The following is a 24,314-nucleotide window of genomic DNA, read 5'->3' on the forward strand; positions in this document are numbered from 1 at the left end:
AAATATATTGTGAGGTGACACATTTTTCATATATTTTCATGAACCTGACATCATCCAGCATGTGCCTGGTACGTGCGGGCTCAGTTTCTGAGCCTGTTTCACAGATCCCCAAACCCAGGGTATGATGTTCATCTACGGTGGATGTTGGGAAACTGTTAGGGTGTGTGCACACGCTGCGGATTCTGCTGCGGTTCCGCAGCGGATTTGGCCGCTGTGGATCCGCAGCAGTTTTTGCTGCGGTGTACTGTACCATTATTCCCTATGGGAATAAAAAAACCGCAGTGCAGACGGTGCGGATTTTTCCACGCGGTTTTCTTCGGTTTTCAAACCACAGAAAGAATTGACATGTCAATTCTTTCTGCGGATTCCGCTGCGGTTTGCCATCTCCTCCATTGTGGAGATGAAAAACCGCAGGGCAAAGACCTGCAGATTTACCTGCGGATTTTACAAAATCTGCACGGCCAAATCCACACCCCAATCCGCAGCGTGTGCACATACCCTTAGACTTATATTTACAGAGTTCTACCCTCAGGATAGCAGATTAGTGGGGGTCCCACACACTCCACCCATACTGATCAATTGTTTGTAGCTTCCGCAGCAGCTCGAACTAAAGAGCTAAAGTCCCTAACTGGAGTAAGATTTGTGGCGAGGCCCCTTAATGAATCAGGCACTTCTGACTCCAGTACTCCCCCATCGTCAATACAGCCTTGATCAACACCAGTCTTGAGGCCCTAGTGTCTGTGAAAAAATCACTCGGCACTCAAAAGAATTAATATTTTTTTTTATTTTGATTGCAGTCCCTTAACAAGTACACTGTTTCCCTTTTCCCTGTGCAGTCGGTACACCGATGAAGGTCGTTTGAGACCGTAACGTCTACTATTTTGTACTTGTTTTTGGACTGGAATTAAAAAAAGAAACTATTAATTCTTTTGAGTGCGAAGTTTTTCCATATCTCATTGGTTTTGGACCTACTTAGTGGTAGTGCTGTGGTTTTTTTTTTTGAAAAAAATCACTGACATCTGTATGAGGCCTTTGTCCTAGACATCTTTATATTAATCTCGTGCCCACTGTGCTTTTCTTTTACGCTGCGTAAGTGGACCTGCAGTGTGTTTTTGAAATCCCCAACATGTCTGTCACAAACAGAGATCTGTAGACCTTTAAAGTTTTCTGTGAGGGTCTGTAAATCTTTATTGTTTTTGGTCAATTTCGGTAGACCTTCATAGTTTTTAGTCGATTATATTTTTCTGTGGACGTCTGTAGACCTTGACACTGTTCTGTTGGTGTAGAGCAGGGTTCCCCAACTCCAGTCCTCAAGGCCCACCAACAGGTCAGGTTTTCAGGATTTCCAGATAATTGCATCACCTGTACAATACAAGGGAAATCCTGAAAACATGACCTGTTGGGGAACCCTTTTGTAGAGTACTGCAGATCTATAATGTTCAGTGGAGCTGTATAAAGTTCAGTTGGCGTACAGACTTCTATGGCAGGGTCATACATAGAAATCATGGGGCCCCATAGCAGAAATTGTAATGTTCCCCCCCCCCAAACCAAAAATAATTATTATTCATCAGGGTCACAGAAGAGCATATTTCACAAGTTTACAGTTACGGGTTTACTGCCACAGAGGGACCAGAAGGCCGCAGCGTCTGCTTGCACATACTCCTACACTGATTAGAAGCACTTCTCCATCATATTAAACGGTGCAAGTTTTGGCTAGCAGTGTAGGGGTTAAACTGTTCAACTTAGAGTTATCTCTGAAGCTTTCCTGCTTGGATGATCTTAGCTGTTCAGTATTGGCCACTCCCTGCTCGTGTATATATGCTGGCCTCTGACAATCTGGATTGCCAGTGTTAAGGGGCTTTTACACATAGCGAGATCGCTAGCGATATCGCTAAAGCGTCACCGATTTTGTGACGCAACAGCGATATCGCTAGTGATCTTGCTTTGTGTGACATGTACCTGCGACCGGCCCCCCGCTGGATATCGCTGATCGTGCTTGAATGTCCTGGGCCATTTTTTCCTCGTTGGCGTCCCGCTGGCGCCGACTAGCGACGCATGGACACAGGCAGAAGTCGTTATCGCTATAGTGTGACATGTAAGAGCGACTGCCGATGGATCGCTGATCGCTGCTGCGTCGCTACATCGCTGTGAGATCTGCCTGTTTGGCAGCTCACTAGCGACCATTTAGCGATGCACCAGCGATTCTGACCAGGTCGTATCATTGTCGGGATCGCTGGTGCATTGCTAAATGTAACGGGACCCTTAGTCTTCTACTGCCTGGTGTGAAGTGGAGGTGTTGATTGTTGATAGAGGCAATTGGAGTATTTATCTGTGACTCTTGCTTGGTGTTTCGACTGTGTGCAAATCATCTTCCTCTTCTATTTGTTTTTTTGTCCTTTTCTCCCCAGTGTTCCTCTCTGTTGTCTGTTTGTGCATATTTGTATGTTTGGTATTTTCATTTATCCCTGTATGTCCTCTCTTGTTAGTCTGTTTTGTGTATATTCATAAACTATTATTCCCCACTTCCCTGGGTGGGGGAGGGGGACAGATATAGAGCTGGTGCAGGAGTTAAGCAAGGTACGTGGCCTCGGCGTCTTCACCATCAGAAGTAATCCGGGGAGCAGCAATAACTAGGGCGCCCCAAACCTTAGGGACAGGGAAGGAGAAGTAAAAGAAAAAAAAGACAAGACACATACATTTAAAAGATTTTTAATTTATTATAGAAAAAAAAAATGTTAATGCAGTTAATTTTTTTTACACTTCTAAATTTCATAAAACAAATCCAGAGAAATTAGGATGCCAGAAGCATGCAGTCTGCATTTGCTTTGTTAAATGTTCCATTTTTTTTTCACAAAAATAACACCACTTTTTTTTTTTTTAATCTCTGTAAGCCACTAAAGCAGAGGGAGAGCAGAGCATGCAACACTTTACGCCTTTGCATAGTCATTTTTTTTTTTACCCAGCATGCCTTGTTGAATGCTACACATATCCATAGATAAAAGTAGAAAGGGTTAATCAGCAAAAACATATACAAATTTTTTTTTTTTTTCTTCCCCGACTGTTTTGGTTTAATAAAGGCAAAATTAATTTCCACAGTCCAGCTTCAACTGTTCAGCTTTGGGTATAGATCGAGTTTCACAAGTTGACATAAGCATCAGTGGGAATTCACATTCATTATAATGATGACAGATTACGGTAAGAATTTTATATTTGCTCAGTTATCTTTAGTTTTTTTTTAATCACAGTCTTTATTTAGTACACCTTCATCTCTTTATAAAGAGCTATCTACTTACATACTGTATATGTGCTCTTGTTAAAACATATCTATCCGGTGATATCATCCATATTGGACGCCAAAACCAGTGGTCTTTCTGAAATTACAAAGATTTAATAGGGGTTTTATTTTTCTAAAAATGCATTTTGCCCTAAAATGAAAAAAATTAGTACATTTTAAGGGGATGTCTCGAGACATTTTTGGCACATCGCTTAAATGTTTAATTAAATGGAACTGACCCTTTGCCACTTTGCTTTTTTGACACACATGTAACCCAATAATGAGTAGCGGACACTGAGGCCATCTGAGAAAGCTGAGCCTACAGGAGACATAAGTACACAACGATACGCCATCGATATCAGGCGTGAGACAACCCCTCAAGTCCTTGATTTGTCCTCTTCTGTTTGGGTGTTTTCTAACCTATTACTAAAGAAGTTGGAAAACCAATATGGTCATCATTAAATCACCCGAAGGGGTTGACAAGCAGTTTTCCATGGTTCTGAATGGCACTCTCTGCCCATATGCCTGCATAGTCAGAATAATCGTTCAGACTAATAATTTGTGGGTGGTTTAAATGGTGGTCATATTGGTCTTCCCCGAAATGAGACTCACTGAGAAACACAGTAGAATAAATAAAAAGTGTAAGACAAAAGAGGACAACTCAATTTTTTTCCAATTTATGTTCAAAAATAGCCTTTAAGGAGAATCTGTCACTTGCCATAAATATATAATTTTGTCAACTAATGTAAATGCTATTATTCTCATGAATCTGGCAATGTTTTTCTTTTCTTCCTGCGCCTCTCCATTCCTGAGATATTTCGACTTTTTTCCTGTATGTAAATCTAGAGCTCGTAGCTCAGTGGGCCAGGTCTGAAAGGAGACGCCCACCGAAGAGTTGATGACCACTTCCACTTAGCTAGATTTATATAGAGAGAAAAGGGGGTCATATCTCAGGAACGGAGAGGCGCAGGAACAAAAGAAAAACATCGTCAGATTCAGGGAAACAGCGGCATTTACGTCAAGTAAAAAAAATTCATTTTTATGGAAAGTGACAGGTCCTCTTTCTTTACTCACCATTTCAACAACACTGGTTCAGCACACAAAAGGGCTGCCTCACTATATCACTTAATGCTATACACCATGGCAACAATGTCAGTGCTACTTATTACATGGAGAGAAAAAGTGTCGTATGTCGTTTTAAATAAAATATGAACCCGGAAAAATAATCATTTTTATATATACGGCAATATGACACCGAACATTGAATGAAACACGTCATGGTGACACATTAATCTACAGATCTCAATATATATATATATATATATTATTTTTTAATTTTCTTTATTAAAAACACAGCTGCCGAACGTGACAATCATTATTTAATTTTTGTAAACTAATCATCTTGTGCTAGTTAATACAAATGTGCTTTATTACTTCAGTTTCAAATAATCGATTTGGCAAAATATATGTATATATCTCTATTTATAATCTAGAACTATATATACATTACATTATTTGGTCTATTTACCAGAAAATAATTATGCTCAAAATATGTGTCTATAGGATGCTATTGCATGTTGGGAATGTGGCCAGCCAATTGGCTGTGGAATTTAGGCACCATCGAAAATGAGGGTTTTGAGGGTGTCAGGGATATACGTACAGAGGAGCTCCCTAGTGTATCTCCTGATGCTTAGGACAGGTTTTCACACCCTTGAGTACAATCAAAAACAAATTAAAATGAATGTTCGGCCACCTATGAATTTTTTTTTCTATAATACTTTTTTTTTTTTTTTTTTTTACTATTTTCTAATGTGGTTCAGAGCTCAGTTTACCTAATAGAGAGCTCCAAACCTCCCAGAGGACAGGTCATTTGCCATTAATGTGTATTTTTTCTTAACCTGTGTAAATGCTGCTCTTCTCCTGAATCCGACATTGTTTTTCTTTTGTTCCTACACCTCTCCGTTCCTGAGATATGGCCCCTTCTTTGATGTGCATCAATCTAGTCTTGTTAGACAAGTGGGCGTGGTCCTAAAGAAGACGCCCACTGACAAGAGTTGATGACCACCCCCACTTAGCTAACCAGATTAGATTTACATACAGAAAAAGGCCATATCTCAGGAACGGAGAGGCATAAGAACAAAAGAAAAACCGCTGGATTTAGGAGAAAAGCGACATTCACACCAAATTAAAAAAAATTACAAATTTATCGCCAGTGATAGATACTCTTTAAAATTTTGACAGCTATGTAACCATGAATACACGGAGTTTAGGGGATTACTGATAGAATTAAAGGGATTATCCAGCATCATAAAATACAAATATAAATTAAATTTAATTAATGTAAATACAAAATCTGCACCAATATTCCAATTTCAGACCCAAAATCCTAGTCTTATGGTCTTCACTTCCACCTTTGTTCCAAAACAGGCAGAGAGCTTCCTCCCTTTCTCTTAGTTAATGACCAGATGATGAGGGCTGGCTATCTTGCTCACTTCATTAATTACGCCAGCTCCTTCCACTGAAACAGATACAGTGAATGGAGCTGGTTTAGCTAGTGAATTCAGTCTGACAACCAGCCCCCTTCACATGTCTGCTCTGAAAATGCGACATTGCTGCAGATTTCAGAAATCAAATCCATCTTTTCAAAACATAAATCTTTTTATATCTTTGGGCAACCCCTAAGGTGAAGCCACACTGATCTAGTGACCAACGGCTACCAACCAACGGCTACCGACCAACGGCTACTAGATGGCTGCACCACCTACTTTCACTCCTAGCTCAAGAAAACATATGGAGCTTTGGCCTCTAAAGTTGCAGACCTTTAAACTTCGTGTCGCAAAGGTGGTTCAAGTGCAAAGGAAATGTAATATAACATGGCGATAGAACAATGGCTCAAATCTACCATTACGGAGTCTACCAGAATGGGAACCACACATATAGAGGGGCTCCCCCTGTATAATGTCCATATGTTCCTATAGGGTATATATTCAGAGGTCTCAGCTACACAGCCCCTTTAAATTGCAAACTCCTGGTTTAGAGCCTACACTCTATACAATTGGGCACTGCTATGGGACCACAAGTGTGAGGTCATCTGAGAACCACAAAGCTCCCATTCGCAAATTTCTGATATCAACTTTCGTCTGTCCTAGGTTCTGCGACTTCACAGTCTTTGCAGCAAACTGAAGATGGGTGTAGATTTATGGACTCGGGAGTGGGCCCTAGGATCAGGTATCCAGTATCTACCTAGCAATTTCTGTGAAATGCACAAAATCTCCTCCCATCAGCATCTCATGGGGTTTTTTTTGTGGTAAATCCCCACTATTGACTTCCATAGGGACAATATGTCATAAAGGCTCAAAAGAGTAGTACCATAAGGTGTGGTAGTACCAAAAATATAATCATGGCCACTTTTGGCAAGATGGTGCATTAATGTACATCTTTTACTTTTGAGACTAGCCACTAAATCCGCTTGCACCATCTGTGCACCTAGTCAACCACCACCAACGGATACAATTGGCCAAATACTAAATAGTGTGAAGTTCCTAATTCTCAATCTGGACTGGTATCTCCGAAAGCACATGATATCATCAACTGAAGTTTGATCGATGACTCTCTGACACCAAAGGCCCAATTCATCATTGCATTTGCATAGTCATTTCCTCTTTTTGGTCAATTTGTTTTAATGGTTTTTACTTATTTTTCATTTGCCCTTTATTTTTTTACTTTGTTCCCTTTTTAAATGTTTATTTAGTATGTGTTCAGCTATTTATATGTTCACCATTGTGGGCATTACTTTTCAAGATGCCTTTGGCTGAGTTATTTTATGTATTTTGGAATTTTTTTGCACCTATTTTGCCAAAACATGTGACTTTCTTATAAAAGTAAAGAACAATTTTTCTTTTATGAATTATTCATGGACCACATGCAGCATTTTGGTTCAAAAAGCTTCAACAAATGCCACAAGACAAAAAAAGAAAAAGGAAAAGTGACTTATAAAAGAAACCGCAAATGATGAATCGGGCCTCTAATGTTTTTCTGCTGAATAGACCATTACTTTTTGAACCGCATCATTACAGTCCCATTTTCCCCTTTATAGAAAATTACATCTGACTATTTTGCATTTTTAGTCTTTGCCCAAGTTTGGTTAGGTCTTCTCTAGTCTTAAAAAAGAAGAACTCTGCTAAGGCTCAGAAACCTGATAATAGTGGATACTACCACAACAAGGTGCCCACTAGAGAGGAGTGCATCAATTTGTGGGACTCTGGTTCAGTGTCCAGTTCGGAAGCACCTGGTGGTTAGGCGGGAGGCTTGCAAATTTCTTACCTTCCGGCCGTTCCTGGCTTGGCTTTTCATTACCCATGGCTGGCGCAACGTCAAATGCGCATCATGTCGCACAGATGACATATCTGACAAATCAGATGCCACACCGGGGGGACACTGGAAGGTGAGATCTAGTCACCAGATACCACTGAACTGGACCAGAGTCCTGCAAATCAATCCGCTCATCTGTAGTACCCACAAATTGAGAAATATAGAGCTCGCTACTGGTCAACTTGGCATTAATCCGTATGTTCCCCCTCCCTCCTAAAAAAAAGTTTAGATGGACGATACAAAGTTCTAAAATTAATACCTTTTAGGCTTTGTTCACATCTGCCTCATCACCCTGTAGACCCAATTATAATGGGGTCTGCCAGGGGTCTGTGGAGGTTTCCTGCAGTTTTTGATATGGGCACATTCAAAAGTAACTTGAATTTCCAAAAGTGGCTCTGAAGTCCAAACACCATTGTGGGCACAAGCCTAGAGTTGCGTCGTTCTGTTCCAAAATTTCCTCCATGCTATAACATTTTTCCCAGAGTCAGTATTTTTACTGCTCTAGACAGCATAGACTCTATAGAAAGAGGGCATGAAAGAAACTGTCTCTGTTGCCCATAGCAACCATTGACAATAAAGCTTTGATTCTCCAAAAGGAAAGTTTGAAATCAAAGCTGAACTGTTATCTGTTGCTAGGGCAACAAGGACAGTTTCTTTTCAAACAGTTCCGTAAATCTCCTCTGCCGTGTTGTCATAGCAACTAATCATATTTTATTCTTACAGTTAATTTAAAAAAAAAAGTAAAAGCTGAACTGGAATTGGTTTCTACCGGCAATAATCCTCGTCTGCTCTTATTGGGACAAGGATCGCCATCGGGTCCTATTGGGCCTCAGGGCCCAACTACTATCACTGCAGCCTTACTAAACATACCCCATGGGTTTAACAGGTAAAACTGTGTTGCTCCTTTTAATCCGTCAGTATGTTTTCAGACTACAAGAAAACAAAATTTCAAAAGTTACATACAAAGTACACGGGTCCAATGATCTGTGCATAGTTAACCCACTGCTAACCATGGCGCTGCCATGCTCTCAAAACTATATTGACCGGCAGCATTAATATATTTGCAAAACTAATTACCAAGTGCATGTATGTAAAAAAAAAAAAAAAAAATAGACTAACTGAAAACACACAGTTCACATACTACTTGCAATGATAGTCCAGTTGAGAATTATGAAGAATGACAACTTTCACAAAGGCGTTTAAAAAAAAAAAAAATGTAGGAGGTGGTCAAAAGGGTATCCTTGGGGTGATAACAGCTCCTGCTATACAACCCCTAGAACCAGAGGGCTGTACATTATACTTGTTTGGCATTCAGCTGAAAAGGACTTAGGGGTGGAGCTATGAGCTACTGTCAGCTATTGGCTGCAGCTCACAGTGCCCCGCCCTCATGTTTTTTTCAGCAAGATGCTCGCTGTATAGCTGTACCTCATGGCATCTACTAGTTTAAACCATTATTATCATCTTTAAAAAGCTTAAGCTTTTATTTATTTATTTTTTATTTTATTGCATTTCTTCATCATTTGAAATCACAGGAAAGGAAAAATTGCAGCAAAAAAAACAAAACACTTAAAATCATTATGGAATTTCACATTTTTCCTATGATTTTAAATACCTGATTGAACACGGCCTAATGGAAGACTTGAAGAGAAGTTATTAGTGTTTTTTTTTTCTGTTTTTGCTTTATTTTAAAGCCATTGTTTTTTGGTTTTCTGACTGCATACAGACCAGTCCCCTTACCAACCAACACCATCTAAAATTCACTGCTTCATTATTTCTTATCTAAACTTCTCCAAAAATGAAACTTAAGATTCCGTTTGGTTTATTACAAGCTTGATACATGACGCCCCAATATCGCCTTCATAATTTCAGTATTATACCGGTATTAGGTGAATCTAGTCTGGCCAAATTTGCTTCAGTCTTCCTATAGAACACTATTGGACATTATGGGCCTGATTCATCATTTGGGGCTTTTTTTTTTTTTGTCTTGCGGTATTCGTTGCCGTTTTAGCACCAAATTCTTCAAAACGACGCACAGGAGTTTAATGATTTTTACGCAAAATCAAAACTAAATGCTTGTTATTTTTCCACTTAAAGGAAATCTGTCACCCTTTTTTTTCCCTATGAGCTGCCGACATTGACATCAGGGGCTTATCTACAGCATTCTTACCTGAAAGATAAGAAAAACACGTTAGATTATACTCACCGGAGGGGGCGGTCCGGCGCCTCCCATCTTCATACGATGCTGTCCTCTTTTTCCCTTCCTGTAGTGGCTCCGGTGCAGGCACACTGCAGTGCGCAGGTGTTGGGAGAGGTCTGGCGCCTGCGCAATGCAGTATTCTGCTCTACCCTCAACAGGGCAGAGCAGTGTGCCTGCGCCAGAGCTACTACATGAAGGAAAGAAGAGGACGGCATCGTATGAAGATGGGAGGCGTCGGACCTGACCGCGAGACTCATCGGACCGGACCACCCCCTCAGGTGAGTATAATCTAACGAGTTTTTCTTATCTTTCAGGTTACATCGGGGGCTTATCTACAGCATTACAGAATGCTGTAGATAAGCCCCTGATGTCAATGCCGGCAGCTCATAGGGCAAAAAAAGGGTGACCGATTCCCTTTAATCTTTTTTGGTGCCCTTTTTGAGCAAAAAGTACGCGATCCTTTAACATGTGGCACACAGCGCTAACATGTGCTCAAAAATTTCTGGCTTACAAAATACCTCTCTAATGGGGGGGGAACGGGAATACATTTGACCAAAACTTTTTGCAACTTTTTGAAAAGGTTGCAATCATCCGCAACCTTCTGAATTACAAAAAAATAAAACTTGTCGAAAATGGCAAGCAGAGGAAAAAAAAAAATCAGATTAACAATCAGAAAATTAACTTCAAAATAGGTGCAACTTAAAAGAAGAATTTAGCCCAAACACTAAAAAAATAGGCACAGATGCAATAATGAATCGTATTAGTTGTAGCACTTGACAAACTGAGCTCTGCTGCATCGGTCTCAAAAAGTTCATGACGCTTTCCTTTGGTGTAATGCCTGCTACATGTACAGAAATATGAATGTTGATCATTATGACTAAAGAGTAAACATAGGAAAAGGGTATGAAAAGAGATTAATAATTTTTAGAGAATCCTTGAAGGAGTATTCCCATTTTATGAAGTGATAGAATATCACTACTTTGTTATGAATGGGGGGGGTCCACCAAGAGGTCTTTACCCTTACAGCGGCCCTCCTGGCTACCCAGCTGTGCAGGGGGATCTGTAGCCAACCACATTCACGTGAATGTGCTGCAGTACCGATGTGCTGGCCGGAGTATTGCTCTGCAGGGATAAAAAGCGTGGCCTTGGGTGCAAAGAACCCATTCAATCTCAATCCCAGAGGTTACACCCTTGCCATTCACATCCTTATGGCATTTTCTAGATGGGAATAACTCTTCGATGACCATTTCTAAATGGGTTGGTGGCTACTTAATTTTCCTAGTGGCTTAGTGTTCCAAAACCTGGAAAAAATGCACATTATTCGATTTTCTCATGCAAAAACTAGGACTCGGCTGATTCGGTGAAGGCACTCCATGCAGACATTAGGTGGAGAAACGCAAGTTTCTGCCATTATATCCATGCATGACATTATCTGATTTGCAAATCTGGCCACTTGAAACTTATGTACAAAAATTAGACCACGAAAAGCTATGGTATGACATCACAGGCATACATGACATCACTAGTCGGTGTGACATCACGGTAGACATGTTCCTCAGAGATAGGACAAAGTACTTTGGCACTGAAGGCAGAGATATTAATATGTGCCCCTTTCTCCATGCCAATCCTCTGGGCATGATAGCAGTCATACGGGCAAAGCTAGGCAGTGCATGAACTTGTGTTGTGCACGCCCCTGAGGACCCACCCAAAGCAAATGTATACGCTCCTGAGGACCCGCCCAAAGCAAAATATGGTGAATCACTTTACCATGGGTAAATTAAAAAAATTACATGCACTACCCAATTAGGTCAGGTCTTATGCACCCTTGCCCCCCTCCCAACCCGGTCCTGCTAATGTGACATGACTATATACATTAATGTATTCCCAATGTTAATATCATTTGCACATATTGTGACTACATGGAAAAAGCAACCAGACATCAAATAATAGTAGCTTACATAATACATGCAGTGGATGCCTTAAAAGGGAATGTGTAAGGGCGATTTTACTGCTGAAATTTGTGTCATGGCTGTATAGATTCCAATGCATCCATAAAAGGACACCTGTCTTGTAGTAATCGGATGTACACGCCCACAATGGACTTTCTGCCTAATTTGCATATATCTTCAAAGCCTGATTTCTCAGCACTGGCACATCAGATTATTACAAGACAGGTATCATTTTTATTGTTGTCCTAGAACCTATGCAGTCATGCTACTAGTGTCCACAGTAAAATGGTCCTGATAGAGTCTCTTAAAGAAAAGAAGAAAGCTAATTGGGAGACATCAGTCATTCATTTTCTATATACTACTGTGTCAAATTTAAATGGAGGTTGCAGCAGTAACCAGGTGCGTAAGGGGAACCAAAGAAAACAGTAGCACTAAAATAGGAGAAGATACAAATTTTCAGGATTCCGGAACTTTTTGCTTTGCAAATAACAGACATAATGTCAGATTTTGGTTACCTTTTATAACTACATGACTATATCCACCAATTCCATTAACCGACTCACTGCTGGAGTGCTACTGACATGATAAAAAAGGCAGTTAAGGCAAATAAATTAGTTTTGTCTTTAAACCATCCCGCTGAAGATTTCCTACAGATCTAACAATCTATTCTACAGGACCTGGCATTATACAGCGCCGTTTTCATGCGTCCTTCAGCATACAGTACATAGATAACATTTCTGTACATTTTATGGGCTGTCAATGTGTTTTTATAGCAAAGCACCATGTATCTCATTCTTGTGCCTCGGATCACGGGTTATAATTGGAAGGTATAGGGGTGACATAACCCAGTCACATTACGGTCAATGCCGCCCACTATGAATGTGTTGCCAATACTCCATCAGTTTATAAAAGAACAGACAATAAATTATATCAACCTTCATTTAAAGGGGTTGTCTGGTTTAAAAAAAAAAATAAATTCATAAAAGCCAAGACCCTATTCCAGAATTCTGAGCATACTGAGACTGCCTAGTTTAAGACCCTTATCTAATAGCCATATGGTGAGAGTGGCCACATAGAGGGTCTCACATGCCGGAGGGCTAGTCATAAACAGTGACTATATGAACATCTACAATTCATTTTTAATAGGCACATTGTTATGCTGCATTTCACCTGCGGGGGAGCTGCTGGGAAATGTAACACTTGCTTTTAGGATTTTCTCACAGATCATGGAAGGTCTTAGTGGCACGGCAACACCGGTCTATCAAAAAATAATTGTTTAAAGCAGATCACCCCTCTATGTAAAACAAGTTAAAAAAATAATTAAATGCCACAATTGACCCCCCCAAAAATAGGATTGTATTGTATTTAAGAAGCATTGCTTGATGGTCTGTCCTCAAGTCCATGGTATGTGACATGTTTACATCAGTGATAGTACCCCCTTAATTGCGAGAAAACAAAAGATTGATCCATGCCTAATTTACTGTGTATGACCTTCCTATAGGGCCACTCTCAGAACGAAAATCAATATGACTGCTTACCTGACCCCCAAGAAAAGAGATGATGGAAATGTCCAGTAATTCCAAAGGTATGGGGCTCTTATATGCCTCGGGTTTGCTCCTCTAGACTGTGTTCTGTTTTAGAAAGGAGCTTTACATAAAAATCTGATTAATAGTGGAAGTTGAGATTTAAAAAAAAAAAAATAAAAATCACATGATTTGACGGTTGTTCCTATGTATGAACTAAAAACAAAGTTTTAGATGATGAAATCGTCCCAGGATAGGTGATGAATGTACGATCGCTGGTGGTTTGACCGCTAGAACCTGCAGTGATCACAAGAAAAGGGGTTCCAAAGTTCTCTGAGTGAAAAGAACAGTAGTGAGCATGTGCAACCTCTGCTCCATTCACTGTCTACAGAAGTGGTGGTCGCACATGGTCACTACCGTTCCATTCACATAGGCAACTTTGAGAAGCCATGCTCAGGATCTGTGTGGGTCTTTGCAGCCGGACCTCCAGTGAGCTTACATTTAACCTTTTTAACCTATTACAATATGGTTTGGCAGAGAAAAGATAAGGAAGAGAGTTGGCCGTACTTGACCTAAACTTTTTTTTTATATGTTTCCCTGCTTCTTTAATCAGATTTTTGATAAACTGGTCAATCAGAGTCTGGACAGACATCTTTCTGAGATGGTTTACTGACTCCTGCATTGAGCAGGGGGTTGGACACGATGACCACGGAGGTCCCTTCCAACTCTAACATTCTATGATTCATGATCCAACAGTTCAACCTGATCTAACAGATCGTCAGCCTTAGAATATAGAGTTGTCTTTATATTGGGTGCCAATCTTTTCCCAAAACTGGGCTCCCAATATCAACTCTTGTGCCCCCTTGTAGGGTCCATTGTTACCATCAATCAGTTATGTAATATTGACGAAGGTTGGCATAGACAACCCCTTTGCATTTGTCCATTACTCATATAATAGGAGAGGATCATCTATTTCAGTCCTCCATTAGTCAGAGCAGGAAACTACAAAGAGAATGTCTGAAGAACCCATATTCATGCCCACAAGGTCGTCTCTTCCAATGACTCAGGTTTGGGTCATTTACACCCTGCGATCTGACAATCTGCTCTGACCGTTTTGTCGCGTTTTCAGCTCCAATGCATAATAAATATACAAATAACTATTCCCAAGCATGCAACTAACAGCAGACATCTGCATTAATTTGGGCGACATTGCAATGGACACTACTTACAGAATCTAAGTTTTTCAACGACAGTGAATCCGCATGTTGCCAAGTATACCAAGAAAATACCTTGCATATATAAAATTTCTCAATCGTATTTTATGAGCACCCAAATGAGGTCCAATATTATCATACCGGTCAGTCTGAGAAATAGGTATTGCCATAATGTCAGGTACAGAATATCGTCAACGTTAGCCAGTCACCGTTTTATTTCTCTGGTCGTTTTATATACTTTTATTTATATGGGTCTTATAAAATCGAGAGGGGATCTAGTAGCAAAAATAAGTAAATAAACAGGAGGTCCTGGTTGAATGGTTAATGTCATCCCAGGGTATGATGTAGTCTAATAGCGTGGATCTATATAATAGATTTTCCTACAGTTTGGTTCAACATAAAGTTTAAAGGTGGGCCAAGAAATGGGGGGATTTGGCGGTTTATGTTTTGATTATATATATATTGAAAATTTAAAAAAAAGAAAAGAAATTAACCAACAAGTTGGTTCCTCTCTCTGGAAAAGAGGATCCATACTTAGGTTGACTCCACCCATGAGGAGCAATACTTGGGGCCATTAATTGCAGATATGTGCCATATACTGACTCAGTATTGCGGCATTATTATTTTTGGACTGCTATTATGGTTCAGCCTTTTTACTCATGAAGACCCAACGACATTATCAACAATACAGAATGTTACTCAGATTGACCTCTCGGTGATCTGTTACACCTTAAGGTGTCAAATCACACATTGCGGAAAATCGATCAAAAAAGGGAAGTAGAGCACTCACATTTCGTAAAAATAAAAGCAGGCTGTTAACTTTTGTTACAGTAGTTTTGATAAATCTTAGTCGATATTAGGCTATAAAAATTTTTTGCCATTTGATAGACTAGAGTCACATGACTGAGGCAAACTATTTTTTTTTTTTGTCCCATCGTTTCCATTTCTTTCATGTGCACGCAACAACAAGTTTGTAGCTCAGGCTTTATATCACGTTTGCCTATTAACCCTGTGTCATTTTAAGATTGCAGCTTTTGCTTCATTTTTCCTGATACAGATCTTCTAAAAACTTGGCACAGAAATAGAGCTATATTATGACAGCTTCCCGCATACAATTTTATTACCGTGTTCAATACATAAGCAGTATGCAGTTGGCTCCTGAGCTCCCCCTAGGGGTGGCCATGATATTATCATTTACCACTATGTCTGTGCAGGAGGTTCGGAGTTCAGTATCAGAAAAAAAAATGATGCTCTGACTGCTAAAAAGATATATTAAAATATATATTTTGTACATAATAGTGCCAGGCCAAAATTAACATCTCAACTTTGACATTTTCCTGATTTCTAACTTTTCTAATGCAGAAAAACACTGCAATTTGCAAAATATGTCTAGATATATATATATTTTTTTATCTTGCAATAAACTAGAAAAGAACATTGTTTTTTTCCTGTAGGTAAAACTGTATTTGTTTGTCTATGTTTCTGTCCAAAGCTCATCAAAGTAAAATCTGATGTCATTATTGCCTATTTTTCTCTATTGTTTCAACTCCCACAAAAAGAAACCCCAAAGATCTGAGCAATTTTTTTTTTTTTTTGTAAAAATGTAAAATTATTTCAATCAGATTTTTGGAAAGTTTTAAAATTCACTTTTAAGCTTTGTGTGTTTTTTTTTGTTTTTTTGTTTTGTGTATCGCTATTAATAATAGGAAAACTGCTGAAGACATGTTTAATATTATATAGTAAAAAATAAATGTATAGAGATTTTATGTTTTTTTTTATTAAACGTTCTATTTTCTATACCCATCGCGCCCCCGTAATCCTTTCCAGGTTATTTTAAAGTGAATGCAACATGCTCAAGTAGACTTTCCAGTCAATTCACCCAAATTCCAACAGGAATTGGCTTTATAAATTGGTTCCAACTGGAACTGTTCTTTTGGAAATTTCCTAGTGCAGGAAATTGTTCCTATACATGCCTTGACAAGTACCCTAAAACAGAAGAAACCTACTAAAATCCTCAAAAGCCATGGGCCGGTTAAGCCACGAGACTCTCCTCACATGATAACAGTTTTAGTTAGGGATTGTATGCTATGCTCTATCATACGGACCACCAATGAAAGGGTCAACTGGAATCGTTACTCAAATTAAGAAGTTGGCGAGATATCTGCTGGTCCCAACATAACGATGGAGATCATGTTCATTCCATATGCATTTTTTAAAACCCATTATGCTTTTTCTACCTTCTAGATTAAGTAGAAAGATTGAGCTTTCTGTGATTAACTTAACTTTCTGGGTTACTCATGGGAGGGGACTATCATAAAGACAGTTATTCCAAAACATCTACTCTTGCCATTGTTAGAAGCCATAATATGTTTAGGGAACAAATATTATTATAGAAGACACATTAGAGAACCCATTAAGAGATATATCCATGCTAGGACCACATGTTATCCATGTAAGGAGTTTGTGAGGACCCACCCCTGAACAAGTCACTGTGCAAGACCCGCCCACGCTTTACCAGGTTGTTTTATTTAACCTCATGCAAGGAGATCTCCAAAACGTCAACGGCCCAGGTTATCAAGAAGTAAAGTGGACAACCCCTGCCCTAGACTACAAAATGGATGTGTGCAATAATCCTTGTAAACACATACTGCTCAAATGTAAATGTCAAAGCAAAAAAAAAAAAAACAGGTCTGTTGAGAGGGCACAATAAATTTCTACCTACATGGAAATACTTATGGATGTGGTTAAGCATTTTGCCTGTGATGTAGCATCAAGTGACACTCGTACAGTCGGCAAAATAAAGTGATTTGTATATTCTATCTACCTTATGTTGCTGTCGGACACTTGACCTTTTTGTTGTCTGTCTGATCCGCAATGCATTACAAAACAATGCACTGGAAGTTTTCTGGACAGCAAAGCGGTCAGTGACCACAATTTTTCAAGTTCAAAAAAACTCAAAGCCTGTGCCTGGAATCATGGCTATATCCTCCTGGAGAGCCGCGGTTTCGATGAGGTTTATAAGTGTCCTGGTAGGAATCGGAGTACTCTTCTTCCACAAGAGGATAATGGTCACGACTGTGTTGAGAACTGGAAGACAAGCGGTTTCTGCTTTTCCGAGCTCTTTCGTTGTGATAATTTTCATCTGAGGTCATTAAACTTCGTCTCTCGATGGGGGAATTTTCAGTCGAGTGGTTACTATGTCTCATTCGTTGGCTCTGCAAATAGCAATGAAATGAGAAGGATTTTCGATGGTGTTTCACTCCATGGTACATCAATTTTGACCTATACAACTGGACCGGTTTTATTTTCTTAGAAATCGACATGAATATGAATGTAGCCACAAAACCATGAGAAAATACAGATTTTGTCACAGGTTTTTTTTTTTGTAGATTTCACTTTTTGCATGGCAAAGTTTGAATTCTGCGTCGCATTGAACAAAGCTTTTAAAATCTGCATTTCATGATCTTGTGATTACTAGAGATGAGCAATTGATTTACTCAGCCCTGGTCCAGCGTCCAGTCCTCCGTGGCAGTCTACTTCATTTCAGCGCCCAGTAACCTGGGTGTCTCTGGTGGTCACTAGGCCCTGCAAATTCTTGATGTAAGTCGTGCTGCAACTTCATGATATTGCGAGGTCTAGTGAGCACCTGAGATGACCAGTGTCATGAATGTAATTGTAAAATAGGACCAGTCTCTCACACCATCTCTTGAGAGGGGACGCGTCACCCTCATATTGAGCATAGAAGCATGGCTTCATCATAAAGTGTAAATGAAATTAAAAGAGCTAATATTAACATCCCATCTGACCCCTGTTGCTCTATGACCCCCCTGCTATGAACAGGTAATTGAAGTAGGTTATCTGATGGAGAGCACAGATGAAATCTGGACACAGAGGCCGGGATGTGACAATTTTCACGTATGGGTAAAAATAAGTTTCCTTTTTTAAAATCAATGTTTGACCAAGGATGTCAGACACTTTGGCATCGGAATCCAGATATGAATGTTGTGGTTTTGCGACAGACGTAGATCCTCCTGTAGTTATGGGAGACATAATTTCAGAATCGTGTCCCCCGGACAAACGCAATGCATACTGTATGCTTCTTTGCGGTGATACCTGCCTATCAGCCCAGAACTAATATCTGCCAGATGGATAACGTTATATAGGACATGTCTCATATCTATAGAAAGCTAAAATCATGATCAGAGATACGGCATTAATATCTTCCGCATGGAACTTTCAAGGGTGCAGATTTCCTGAAGGTTGGGGATCTGAGAATTAAGGTTGTGAATTTTTGGTACCTAAGTGACATCTCATTTACCTGCCCACATCTAAAGTCAGATGGATAACGTTATATATGCCATGTCCCTTTTCTGTAGAAAGCTAAAATCATGATCAGAAATATGGCATTAATATCTCAAGTCTGGAACTACCCGAGTCGCATCTCACTTACCCTCACCCATCTGAAGTCACCAAGCGGCGTGACTTTCACCTGGTAAAAGCAGATTCTGAATTATTCAGTGCTGGGAGATACAGCTCACTGTAAGCCTGTGCCCTTTTCCAAACTGAGTGCTCCCCTTGCGCCATTCCTGTGACCGCGGGTCTAGTCATTTTAGTTTGTTTATCCACTTTATTTTATGTTATTGAGTATACTATATTGTCTTGCCCCATTTGTAATATTGCTTGTACATTTTTAAAAACACTGCCTATTTTTTTGGATTAAATATATAAAATGTAATAGCTCAGTTCCTTTTGTTCTATAAAACGCACTCCCGAACCCTCGTGAGGTACCTGTAATGGGTGTCCAATCGGCCTGTATAAAAGTGTGGTGCCAGCTAATTTTTTGGGAAGCCCACAATATGCGGCCTAATAGCGAAAGCAGCCGTTGCCTTGTCCATCAATCGTCAGGCAATCGTGTGATTGTCCTGGTGATCGGGGGCAGCAGAGTACTGTTCGTGACGCCCAGAATACTAGGCCGAGGATGATGACTGCAGAAATGAGGATCAGTTGCCTCGAAGAACCAGACTGAAAGCCAACTGGGGCAACGTGAATCGAATTGCTCATCTCTAGTGATTACCATAGGATTGTTGAGGATCTGACCGCTGCATCCCATCATCAAACCTAAAGTGGTAGTGCTTTTTCTGCTCTATGTCCCCCTGCACAATATGAACTGCAACCAAACCTTCTCCATGACAGAGGAGGTTGGCTTAGTTATTAAAAATGGAGGAGCCAGCCTCCTTCACACTCAGCCCTGATTACTTGCCAGCAAAGGGTTAAACATGACGCTTCTGACCAGGACTAAGAATGATAGCAAAAACATTGTGGGTCACTTTTGGAAGAAAAAAAGTATATCAGTAAGTTCTTTAAAATCAAATTATTAAAACATCTAAAAGTATTTTTTGGCAGCGAACAACCCCTTTAATGTTGTACCGTTTTTGAATTGATGGTACAACATATTAAAGTGGGTTTTCTTGTATTAAGGGGAAATGCCATCACTTGGGAATCCAGCTCATCCCCGCACCAATACTCAGAAGAAAGAGGCTTTGCATAGTGGAAACTTGGGAGCACCTTCTGCCCCTTTGATTTGGGCAGGGGCGGACATATCATTGGTATAATCTGTAGGGTCCAAGAGGTATGGGGGCCATTTCCATCTTAAAAGCTGGTGAAATTGTGCATTATGATCATCTATTGGACTGTAAAGGGCCCATATTCTGTTCTAGCACAGGGGCCCTCTTCTATCTGTGTCCACCAGTGGATTTGGGATTGCTGGATTTATAGGTCAGACCTGTGATCCTAGCAATATAGAATCACGATATATGATCACAATACCCCTTAAATTATGAGTCTGGTCACAATTAACGGTTCAGTTATCCACGCTGGATCAAGTTATTTGGTTCTATCTCTAAATAATCAGAAAATATGAATATTGTCATCCCATGACCGATACCTGTAATCCAGAGGTTGGATATGATGTAAGAGCCGTGGATCCTAGGTTTCTTCCCAGAAGAGGAGTCATGGGTGTGCTACTAGTGGTATGTGTGGATCGCCAGTAAGCTTCTAGATAATCCGCCAAGTGCTCGCAGGCGTCTTCTAGTTGATTCTCATCCAAAATTACATCAAACATTTCCTGTTCGGCAAAAATTAGAGCAAACGTAGATCTTGTAAAATAATTGTCATTTATTTATTTTTTTCCATAAATCAATTAAACTTAAAAGTAAGAAACTTTTATCAGAGCCTCTTGGACTGACCTTTCACTCTCAAAATTCTCAATTCACAGGTAAAATATGAGACAGGAGAGGACAGTTGGTGCTTTTAAAATGCTATGGAGAGAGGAGGAGCTAGAGGCAGACAGACATTCCGCTGCAAGTTCTTCTAAAATGATAGTTACAATTTAAGGTACAAATTGGTAAAGAGAATGTTCTCTGTTATAGGGAAGATAGGGGCTATTTCCGTAAACAAGCTGATTTTTTACATTATTTCTGTACAGCAAGGAGCCATCGAGTTTAGTTAGTGGTCTCCTTAAAGGGACCCACTAGCCAGAAACTGTATGATGACTCAAATAGGGCTGTCCTTGGTTTTATTTAATGTTTGGACCATGCATTTGGCATAAAACAGAATATCAGTTCTTTCAAAAGGAACTCGTTGTCTGTCCTGACATTCCGGTTTTCAGTAAATAATCGTATTTCCTATAATATATAAGTTCTGGCGCATCTGTTCTTATAACTCAACATTGTGCTGTTCCTCTGTTATTTCTTTACATAATATAACATCTGAGTGTTTTCAGTTGGGGGTTAGTCCCCGAGTCCCTGCTCAGTCCAATACTGTCCAATAATTTCTGCCAGTGTCAGTCTGTGTACGGACACGCCCCTTTGTTCATTCATTCATTTCTAGAAGTAATAACATGAGCGACACCACTGGATTAAGATATGTGGCCGTAAGGAAAGGCGAAGCTTGTTAGAGCTGGACTAAAGCACCAAAAGTCGCTAAATGTTAGCGCAGCCTCCAATTGCATCAAATGTTTGCAGCTTTATTTTTCTTTCCGACAAAATTCAGCTTTGATGAAATTGGCCGAATGTCCTTCCTGATCACTGACATGAATATGCAGCGGCACAGTTTTCTGTGTGTTTTATGTTGTGTGTATGTATGCAGGAATGATATGTGTGTGTATGTAGCAGTGCTGTGTGTGTGTATGTATGCAGCAATGATATGTGTGCATAAAGCATTGGTGTGTGTATGTAGCAGAGCTGGGTGTGTATGTGTGCAGCAATGATATGTGGGTGTATAACGCAGTGCTGTGTGTGTATGTATGCAGCAATGATATGTGTGTGTATGTAGCAGAGCTGTATGTGTATGTATGCTGCAATTATGTGTGTGTATAAAGCAGTGATAAAGCAGTGCTGTGTGTGTATGTATGCAGCAATGATACTGTATGTGTGTGTATAAAGCATTGGTGTGTGTATGTAGCAGAGCTGTGTGTGTATGTATGCTGCAATTATGTGTGTGTGTATGTAGCAGAGCTGTGTATGTATGCAGCAATGATATGTGTGTGTATGTAGCAGAGCTGTATGTGTATGTATGCTGCAATTATGTGTGTGTATAAAGCAGTGCTGTGTTTATGTAGCAGAGCTGTGTGTGTGTATATGTATGCTGCAATTATATATGTGTGTATAAAGCAGTGCTTTGTGTATATAGCAGAGCTGTGTGTATGTACAGTATGCTGCAATTATATGTGTGTATGTAGCAGCTCTGTGTGTATACAGCAGTGTTTATGTAGCAGAGATGTGTGTGTGTATACATCAATGACGTGTGTGTATAAAGCAGTGCTGTGTGTGTTTATGTAACAGAGCTGTGTGGGTATGTAACACACCTGTTTGAGTAGTGGCTCTGTAGGTGTATAAAGCAGTGGTGTGAATGTGTGTTTATGTAACAGAGCTGTGTGTGTATGTATGCAGCAATGATATGTGTGTGTATGAAACAGAACTCAGAGCTGTGTGTATGTATGTTCCAATGTTATGTGTGTGTATGTAGCAGCTCTGTGTGAGTATAAAGCATTGGTGTGTGCATGTAGCAGAGTTGTGTGTGTATAAATGCAGGAATGATATGTGTATGTATAAAGCAATGCTTTGTGTATGTACACTATGTCACAATGATATGTGTATATAGAGAAGTGCTCTGTGTGTGTATGTAGCATTGTACATTGTGAAATAAACAGACATTTTGCCTTGATAGGCAATGCACACTGAAGCAACATAAAATTACATATACTCACTGGTGGACATTGGGCAAGTTTGTCGGCAGCTACTAATTGTACATTTAAGTGTTTGCTTTGGGATTTTCCTCTGGATTTGATGAGTCGCTGTAATACCTGGAATACAAGCATCATGTATTTTTTCAATATAAAAGGGGATAGATAAGAATCAAGTTCTGCACATTCCTACTACCTTATAATGTGATTATTTTCCTTCTTATTTCACTATACTGCTTCCGCTGGTGTTTCCCTTCAGCGCACTACATGTGATTCCCATTTTAAACTGGGAAACTTCATGTCCCAGCAGCCCCCTATTTCTCCCCTCTGACTCCTTTTTCATTGGATATATTCTGGGCTCTATCTGTCATACAATGCAGTAACTGATGGAGATCTCCCATTATTAAACTCCTTAGATGCAATGGTCGCTATTGACTGTGGCATCTAAGGGATTAAATGGCTAGTTAGTTCCAGTTCTGGCCTTTGCAGCAGCCTGTCAGCTATCTGTATCAGCTGATATTTGGTGCAGATGATCCTATCGAAATAACTGTATCTGAAGCTGCCAAAGTCAAAACCTCAATATACACTACAGTTACATTGTGGTGCGGAAAGAGTTTAAAACAAAATACTGTAAGAGTCTTAGTTCCCCCTAGTGGCGACTGCTGCTGTTTAATTAAATTCCAACAAACCACTGCTGTAACCCAGTTTTTTTGCTTTTTTTAGTTAATTTTCCACCAGCTCACTGAGTATATTAAAACAATGCATCCAAGTCACATCAGATCAGATCAGTCAAATCAATGCAGAAAAAAAAAAGTAGCTCCGACCCATACAAAGTAGTATTAAAGAGACTGTGTCATGAGAAAAGGATCTACAGTTTAAAATCAGTGGATGCTGATTAATTGCAGAGGTCACATTTCACCGACTGCAGGGGTAACATTTCACTGACTGCATCGGTCACATTTCACTGACTACAGAGGACACATTTCACCGACTGCAGAGGTCACATTTCACCGACTGCAGAGGTCACATTTCACCGACTGTAGAGGTCACATTTCACTGACTGTAGAGGTCATATTTCAGCGACTGTAGAAGTCACATTTCACTGACTACAGAGGACACATTTCACCGACTGCAGAGGTCACATTTCACCGACTGCAGAGGTCACATTTCACCGACTGTAGAGGTCACATTTCACTGACTGTAGAGGTCATATTTCAGCGACTGTAGAAGTCACATTTCACTGACTACAGAGGTCACATTTCACTGACTGTAGAGGTCATATTTCAGCGACTGTAGAAGTCACATTTCACTGACTACAGAGGTCACATTTCACTGACTACAGAGGTCACATTTCACCGACTGCAGAGGTCACATTTCACCGACTGCAGAGGACACATTTCACCGACTGCAGAGGTCACATTTCACCGACTGCAGAGGTCACATTTCACCGACTGCAGAGGTCACATTTCACTGACTGCAGAGGTCACATTTCACTGACTGTAGAGGTCACATTTCACCGACTGCAGAGGTCACATTTCACTGAC

The 24,314-nt window shown here is 40.0% G+C and overlaps 1 protein-coding gene across 3 annotated transcripts in view; it reads right to left on the reverse strand.

The window, feature by feature from the left end:
- Window positions 1-16,219: 16,219 nt before the first annotated feature.
- Window positions 16,220-24,314, reverse strand: part of CACNB4 (calcium voltage-gated channel auxiliary subunit beta 4) — a 120,832-nt gene continuing 112,737 nt past the window's right edge. For all 3 annotated transcript variants that reach the window (XM_073545628.1, XM_073545627.1, XM_073545629.1), the window contains 3 exons: window positions 22,795-22,890; window positions 20,473-20,652; window positions 16,220-17,743 (listed from right to left, as the gene is read on the reverse strand). In XM_073545628.1, coding sequence (XP_073401729.1) covers window positions 17,483-17,743; window positions 20,473-20,652; window positions 22,795-22,890 — 537 coding nt within the window. In that variant the 3' untranslated portion in view covers window positions 16,220-17,482. The remainder of the gene's footprint in view (window positions 17,744-20,472; window positions 20,653-22,794; window positions 22,891-24,314) is intronic.

Source organism: Dendrobates tinctorius, unplaced genomic scaffold (assembly GCF_039654945.1).
Source record: "Dendrobates tinctorius isolate UK_male_01 unplaced genomic scaffold, ASM3965494v1 ptg000143l, whole genome shotgun sequence".
Classification (NCBI taxonomy): domain Eukaryota; kingdom Metazoa; phylum Chordata; class Amphibia; order Anura; family Dendrobatidae; genus Dendrobates; species Dendrobates tinctorius.